Source organism: Hyperolius riggenbachi, chromosome 6 (assembly GCF_040937935.1).
Source record: "Hyperolius riggenbachi isolate aHypRig1 chromosome 6, aHypRig1.pri, whole genome shotgun sequence".
In the NCBI taxonomy this organism is placed as follows: domain Eukaryota; kingdom Metazoa; phylum Chordata; class Amphibia; order Anura; family Hyperoliidae; genus Hyperolius; species Hyperolius riggenbachi.
Window position 1 is genome coordinate 267,867,139 of NC_090651.1, and position 8,246 is coordinate 267,875,384.

Consider the following 8,246-nt stretch of genomic DNA (forward strand, 5'->3'; position numbering starts at 1 on the left):
ATTACACCGTCAACAAAGTCAGATAAATAAAATATTCCATCTACTCGCTTCCCCCAATCCCCCAGCCCAAAAGATTTTGGGGTGAATCCTGATTTATCTTTAGGGTGTTGAGGTTTATTATACAGTGGGTATGTTTTGTCTTTGTTAGTTTATTCCCAGAGAATGGTGCTGTATGAGTTATAAACTTGGAATCTTTATACATAGTGCTGGATCTCAACAAGTGACTGTGCAGGTACTGTGGAAGCTCAAGGAGGGCACAGAATGTGATGTTCTTGTCTCATGTGTAAGGTGGTTTTGTTAGGAGCTGACAGTTAGAGAACTGGGCATGATACAGTGGACCCGAATGCTCTATACAGACTCTGAGGGTATATTGAAAGAGTACCTACGAATGACTGTTCTGTCACATCTATCATTTTATCCCATGTAATATTATTTTGCTGTCTGCCTCATCCACTGCTCCCGAGTAAACAAGTCTCATTTCTAGATGTTGGTAAATAGCATGGTAATACATTGACCGATTGACTTTTTACCACATGTAGCTCTCAGACCATTGTTGGAGGAATGTATGCTTGTTTGCCCCATCAGGGTTAATTTGAAATGTATAGTGGATTACAAATCAATAGCTTTTAATAAAAACATCTGTTTTATTTATAAAAATATGCATCTGTGTCATCCAGTAACCGTTTTTGATTCATTTTAAGAGTGAAAGGTGGTAACTGGCAACATATTAAAAAAATATTAAGATGTGTTTTAAGATATTGTCTCAATATATAATACAGTTATCAATCATAACATACCTGCTATGTGTGTAACCAGAATGGAGAAGGAGACAGTTCCACATAATATATAGATGCTCAGGTCAATTAACTTAAAGGGTCAATTAAGTCATCCCCAAAAGAATGAGTTTTACTCACCTGGGGCTTCCAATAGCCCCCCTGCAGCTGTCCGGTGCCCACGCCGTCTCCCTCCGATCCTCCTGTCCCCGCCGGCAGCCACTTCCGGTTTCAGCGACAGGAGCCAACAGACTGGGAACGCGAGTGATTCTTTGCGGTCCTGGCCACAATAGCACCCTGTATGCTGCTATAGCATATATTATATACCATATAGCAGCATAGAGGGCGCTATTGTGGCCGGGAATGCGAAGAATCACTCACGTGAGCACCGGACAGCTGCAGGGGGCTATTGGAAGCCCCAGGTGAGTAAAACTAATTTTTTGGATTGACGTAAGTGTCCCTGTAAAGCATATTTAAAGTGAAGCAGACATAGACCATTTATCTTCATGTTTTATGAAACTAACACAATTACCATGGCTGCTCAGTGTCTTGGTGGTATTTATGAAAATGTTTAACAAGAAAAACTTTGCACCAAACTGTAGTGCAGAAATACCCCATTATAGTCAATTTGAAGTGACCTTCCTGTCTGGATGTGCCTAAGCTATATCTCCTCACTGCTGCCACTGTAGGCATTTCATACTTGGTACACACAAAACAATTTTCTGGCAGATTTACCTGCCAGGTCAATTTTTTCCAACATGTCCGATCTGAATTACATTTGATTTTCTGATCGATTTTCCAATTGTTATTCCATTCACTTCTATGGAAATCGATCGGAAAATCAATTGAAATTAAGATTGGACATGTTGGAAAAAATCGATCTGGCAGGTAAATCTGCCAGAAAATTGTATCGTGTGTACCTAGCATTAGCTCTCTTCCTTATGAGCTGTGGAATCAGGACCTTCACTGCTTCCATCATATTTTTTTTTTAAGGTGGACCTGAACTCTTGCACAGGTCCGAAGGAAAACATAAAGAAATCCATCCTGTATGTATTCAGAGAGATTAGCCTGTCTAATTCCCCCTCATCACTGACTAATCACAGCTGTAATTGGATCTCTCAGCTGTGTCATCACAGGAATCTTGGAAGCCTTGGCAGAGCAGCTAATTTGTAGACACAGGATGTTAACCCTATGTCTGCTTCCATGAAGGCAGGTAGCAGGCACACTGCAGTTTTATTTCAGGATTTCTATCAGCTGTAACAAGGAAAACATTTTCTTTAAAGGTTATTATGCTGTTGCTTATCTTTAGAACAGTTCTGAGTTTATGTCCGCTTTAAGACAGAAGAGGGCAGGAGCATTCCAATTGTATATTAACTTTAAAGTGTAACTGTCAGGCATAAAATCAAAGATCGATTCTATATTTTTATCAAGCAATTTAAACAAGTAATAAGGATGCTAACTACGCAATCCAAAAGTTAAACATCACTCTTACTTTTCTTCTCCATAAAAAAATCATTCTCCAGTTTCCCTGATTCTTATTTGGTATATCTGTCACACAAAGGAAGTTGCAGGGCTTGTTTAGTTTTCTTTTTTCTTCTTTACTTTCCCAACAGACATAACTAATGCAGCCTGATTGGCTGACGCCTCTTTCCCTCCTGTTTCCCCCTCCCACACCTCTGTTCCTCTCTGATTGGCCAATATTTCTCATGCTGAGACAATGCACTTTCTACTGCAGGGCTGGGTGGGAGTGTCTGAAGACTGGGAGGAGGGCGGCAAATGCAAACACAGACAGAGTAAGGGAGGGAATTATGTCAGGATTGGCTTCAGGGTCAAGATGGAAAATCCTAAGAGGGATTTTCAATGGTTTTACTATAGAAAAATCACTAAAATCAAAATGTGGGCAGTGTAATACATATGTTATGTAAGTAGAGCAAGTATTACTACTTACATATGTGTTTTTTTCTGAGCTCCTCTTTAAAAAAACTCAAACAATTGCACTTACATTTTAGTAGAGAAAATAATGCAAATAGGTGTCTGCCACACTCTCTGTGGTCCATTTGCCTGGGCACGGCTGCTGGATGCTCTGCCTGAGATGGTCAGCAGTAAAGGTGGTTGGGGCAACGTGATGGGTGGTGCCGATAATGCCACTATGTGTTTTAGTGTATTTACACCTTCTTGACAAAGATGTTAGGAGGCTGAAACATATAGTTACATCATCAGCACCACCCACTTGTGTACGTGCAATTGTATGTGTCTTTTTAAACTTATTAAAGTCAATGCACCATTGCAGCACTTCTGTCCTCTTCTTTCTTAGCATCCCAGAAACCCAAAGCTGTCATTAACAAACAACTACATTCCCTTACAAGACTACCAAGACCTTTGTTATTCAGTGTGCTTGAGGCTTGTTAGCCACGCAGTTTTCCACCGCCACCATTTTTTTCCACTAATGTTTGTGTCTGTTCCATTTACTTTGCCCTATTTTTTTGGTGCAACTACACAGATTGTGCACCCAGGGCCAGTTCTAGCCACAATGCGGCCCTGGGGCACAAGTAACCTGGGGGGCCTTCCAGAACTCGGATAAGGTGTGTACCTGTACCCACTGCCTCCATAATGCTGCATGGGGAGGCTTGGATAGATAATTTAGTGGGGTGATGGGGACACTTGGGGGGTTCATATGGATGCTGGGACTCTGGGGCAATTGCCTCCTTTGCCCCTATGGTAGCACCGGCCCTGTGTGCACCATTTCCACTGTTTTCTATGTTCTATCTTACTTGCTTTCCTCTGCTCATCTGCCTCCACCTTCTACTGGCTCCATTTCCTCAACTCCAACAATCCTTGTCTCATGTTACCCCATTTATCTGCCCTTGTGTTTTTCTTATTGGCTTTGTTACACTGTGCAGCATATTTTATTTCTGCTCTTTAATAAGAAGGTGCACTTGCAAGTTATTATTGTTATGCCATTATTTTTAAAGATCGAATATCATCTTGGTGCACAGTATCTATGATCTTTTATCAATTATCATTGCAGCTTGTTATCCGCCGGCGCCCTCTGCTGTATATTGTAAGCATTCTCCTGCCCAGCATACTCCTCATGATTGCTGACCTCATGAGCTTTTACCTGCCTCCTGACAGTGGTACCCGAATAATGTTCAAGACCAGTATTCTTGTTGGTTACACAGTCTTCAGAGTCAATATGGCAGATGAGCTGCCTGCAACCACTTTAAATGTGCCCTTAATTGGTGAGTATTTTTTGGTTTCTACAAGAACATTGTATGTATTCTTGTCATGGCTTTCCTATTGTCCTCTGTAGCCCGGTTTGTATTTTGTTGTGAAAGATGGGTCACCCCAGACATGGGGAGCAGGGTAATAAGATGCCACTCAGAGTTAGTAGAAGCCCCACCACCACTGTGTCTAAAATGTCCAATCTTTTACACTCTTGATAAATGTCCCCCTCTGCCCCAGAGAGATCAAATATATGAACTATTGAGCTTTTTATCTATCCTCTGCTCTTTCAGAAGCTATTTTCTGCAAGGAAAGAGTATTATAGCTGTAATTCTTTATCAGTGAGGGTTACGCTATAGTCTGATTGGGTCCCAACCGGAGAGAAACTGTCAGCTGCATATTTAAATGTTAACTATTTCAGGGCGAGAAAAGAGGATGTCTATCTCATCATGTCACTTAGGGTTTACTTTAAGTCCTGTAGGTGCTTCACTGTTTTTTGGAATTTGGAAGTCATGGAAAACATTTTTTTAGACCAGGATACCGTCTTCCAAGACTTCATGGCCTAGTTCTGATGCTCACGTTCCAGTGGTAAATATGGGGACTCTTGTTTTCAGCTATGCAGCTCCATATTCAGAAACTGTCATGCACTGTTTTGTTACACCTTTCCCTCAATGCCAGAAATACTTTTATCAATAATTTGCAATACAATAGCTTTTCTGTGGCATTAAACCAGATTGCTTGCCTGCATTCTCCATGCCCAATAATGAGCCTTGTCACTGGTTTACAATTTGTATCTCATTGGACTACTTTTTGTAGGTATTAGTAACTGAATATTGTGAACACTCCACAAGACATGCCATTTTGGAATGCTATGACCCAGTCATCTAACCATCACTGTCTTACCCTTGTCAAAGTTCCTCTTATCTGTATGTTTGTCTTCTACAGCTGACTATTCACTTGCTACCTTAATGCATCCCATCACTAAAAAGGTGCCATGTTATTCACTACATATGTCAATGGCTTTAGTCTGGTGTCTGATTGGTGTATAACAGATATACTATTCTTTTTTTTCAGCCATCTTTTATATCCCAAGATGGTAACCCGAATATACTGTATAACTTATCTCTAAAACTTTCAATTTGATTTAGGTGTGTTCTTTGTGGTGTTTATGGCCTTAATGGTGCTAAGTCTTGGCAAATCCATTGTGGTGGTAAAGTTTCTTTATGCTGATAAAGAAATATCTCAAAGTCTCTTAATATCCCAATGCACCATGCTAAGTAAAGAGGGACCTGACGATTGTGAAGAAAATGATGAGAACACAGATCACTCTATAGGATCAACCAGTGCAACATCAGGTGATTTAATACTTTATTTTAGGTTTTTTTTTGCATGACATATTCAAAAATTAATGAGTACCAGAAGGGTGGGACTGTGGAAGATGGTACAGTGGGATCTTTAACAAGGAGATAGTGGCATCAGGTGGCAAGGGAAGTAGATGAGCAATGGGGGCCCATCTAAGGAGGCATCACCTTTTCTTCCCATAGGTTTGAGTTCCAATTTAAATATAAAATTGTATATATTTTTACTGACTGAACGTTAAAAAAAGTAGAGTTTTACTTAGCTGTGGCTTCTTCCAGCCCCCTCCCCCTCCCCTCTCCTCCCCAGCCTTTCAGGTCCCTTGTTGTCCCTCAGGTTCCCTGACTAGATCTTGGACTAGTCTAGTCTACTGTGCATTCTTTGTCCCATCTGCGTGCCTCCTAGTTCACACACCTGTTGCTGAGAGCATTTTGTGCATGCACAGTACAATTTTTTTTTCAAATTGCACTCTGATATATAAGAAAAAATGTGTCTTGGAAACCGTCTAATTTCCTTATATGACTGCCAAAATAGTTTTTTTCTTAGCTGTACCTATTGAAATGACTACTATTCTGTATCCTAGAGAGTATCTGTGGTGTGGATGAAGTTTTCCAGAGTTCCTCTGGAACTGATGACCAACTGATGGAGCACATTCTTCAGGAGATGACCTCCATCCGCTCCTACATGCAAGGGATGGAGTCAGAAGAAGCTTGGCACACCCACTGGCTCGGCTTGTGTTACCAGTTAGATAGCCTCATGTTCCGAGCCTACTTAATCCTTTTCACAGCCTATGCCACCACTCTGGGTTTCCTGTGGTGGTCCTGGAGGTCATACTCCTATCAAATATAAAATTAAATTAAGCAACATGACATGTTCTGCTGCTCAATTGTAACAACATAACTGCATAACTATTATATTACTCTAATATTAAAAATGAAATAGCAAAAATGGTGTCTGCATCTTTTTCTACTTGTGTTTTAGATTGCTGTTTTGGTATGAGACTGGAAATTGTCTATGCTTATTATTTTTTTCACTAGGGCACCATAACTGGAACTCATTCATTTTTAAAGTGTAAAATGTGAAACTAAAGCATTCAGACATTTTTTAGGCAGTACCAATTCCAGTTATACCAAGACAAGACACAGAGCTGCAGCCACTTAAGGCCCGCTACATGGGCGAACAGGATCATTAGGGAGCCTTGCCCAAGAGACGCCTTACTGTTTTTCATACTGGCTTGAGTCGGGATTTGAACCCTTGTGAAAGGGCTCAGATCTCACATCAGGGGCGTTGCTAGCATCTGAAGAGATCCGGGGCACTTTTGAGCACTCCAGATGGAGCATGGGTGTGGCCATGCACCAGAATGTGGGTGTGGTCATGGGTGGAGCTACATTTACATGAACTTAACAGTGGTCTAAGTAGGCCTGCCCAGCAAAATGTTAGATGAAGCCCCCCTCTCCATTAATACAAAAAAAAGTGCAGCATATTGTAATAAATCTTTGTTGGTTGCTATGGGCAACAACACTACACCTTCGTTCGGCACCATATCACAGGAAGTGATATGGTGCCGATGACTCGACTCTCATCATAGCAACAGCATAGACGATAGAACTTCTTAGACGTCGTCAAAGTTTCAGGAGTTTATTCAGTAAACAGATATACAGATGCTTATCTCTGCATGTTCGTTACACCTCAGCGAAGCAATTGGTCTGTAGTAAGTCCTCTTTGCGTTACAGGCTCTTGGTCCATTCCTCTTGAATGGCAACCAGGCTTTCTCTGATGTTACATCTATACTACGTTGCACTTTGGCCTATATACAGCATACAGTTAGATAAGATGACAAGACATTACAAAAAGAGTAGAAAGTGGAAGTCATCAGCCAGATGTCAGAAGACAGAAGTAGCACCCCCCTCCCCCGGGAGCTCATTAGCTCTTCTTATACTAAACTCTAAAGAGTTAAATGTGACATCATCTGAGCAGGGACGGATCAATACCTCATATCCTGCTATTGGCTAATAAGACCCTGTGATATTATGACAAGCACCGTCTTAACATGCGCATGCCCTGGACAATTCCATTTTCCAAGGAACTGTCACCTTGTTCTGTGGAGGACATTGTTTAATGTACTTGTGAGAATATTTTCATAACAATGGCTCATGTTTATGTTGTTCGTCGCCAGCTGGTCTGGCCTCTGCACTGGATATCTCTGATACAGCCTTGGGAGTTCCAGTACAATGTTCTACTGAAAATCAGAACTGTCTTTATTTATCTCTAAGAGAAATTCTCCTTAAAGGGCGATTCTGCACATCAAGTCTTTTAACTAACTCCGTTAAAGTAACTGAGGCCTACGAATTCAAGCATATAATACTTAAATTCTAACACATATTACGTAAATAGGCAGTGTCACTTAAACATAACTAGGCAGAGTTACCTTCCTTCTGTGCTGGCAGTATTTGCTTTCTGCTGGGTGGGCTGGCCTGCCACCAGGTTATCTGGCAGTTCCCCTATAGCTTTCCCTGACCTTCTAATGGACCCCCTCCCATGCTCTCACTCCCAGAATGCCTCCATACAAGAACCACAGCTCCCTGCATGCCTACATAGAGGTACCACAGCACCCAGTATACCTCCGATTAATACACCACAGCTCCCAGCATGCCCGCCATTGAGGCACCACTGCTGACTCTGCCTGGGGGTCATCCAGGGCACCCCAGAATAGATCCGGAGCACGTGCCACTGATCTTTGAGGCTAGCAACGCCCCTGTCTCACATCAAAGCCAACAGCCTTACCAGTACGCTATCTGCTCAGTGTTCCCCTCCATTAAATTTATGCAATGTGCATGCAGCAAACACACAATGATGTAGATATAGGAACAGGAACACAAGAGTTCATGGTAGGCT

General features: G+C 41.7%; 1 protein-coding gene across 2 annotated transcripts in view; it reads left to right on the forward strand.

Annotated features, from left to right (window-relative positions):
* HTR3B (5-hydroxytryptamine receptor 3B) overlaps window positions 1-6,255 on the forward strand; it is a 71,195-nt gene extending 64,940 nt beyond the window's left edge. For both annotated transcript variants that reach the window (XM_068242789.1, XM_068242790.1), the window contains 3 exons: window positions 3,802-4,012; window positions 5,144-5,350; window positions 5,935-6,255. In XM_068242789.1, the coding sequence (XP_068098890.1) occupies window positions 3,802-4,012; window positions 5,144-5,350; window positions 5,935-6,200 (684 nt within the window). In that variant the 3' untranslated portion in view covers window positions 6,201-6,255. The remainder of the gene's footprint in view (window positions 1-3,801; window positions 4,013-5,143; window positions 5,351-5,934) is intronic.
* The last annotated feature ends 1,991 nt before the right edge of the window (window positions 6,256-8,246 follow it).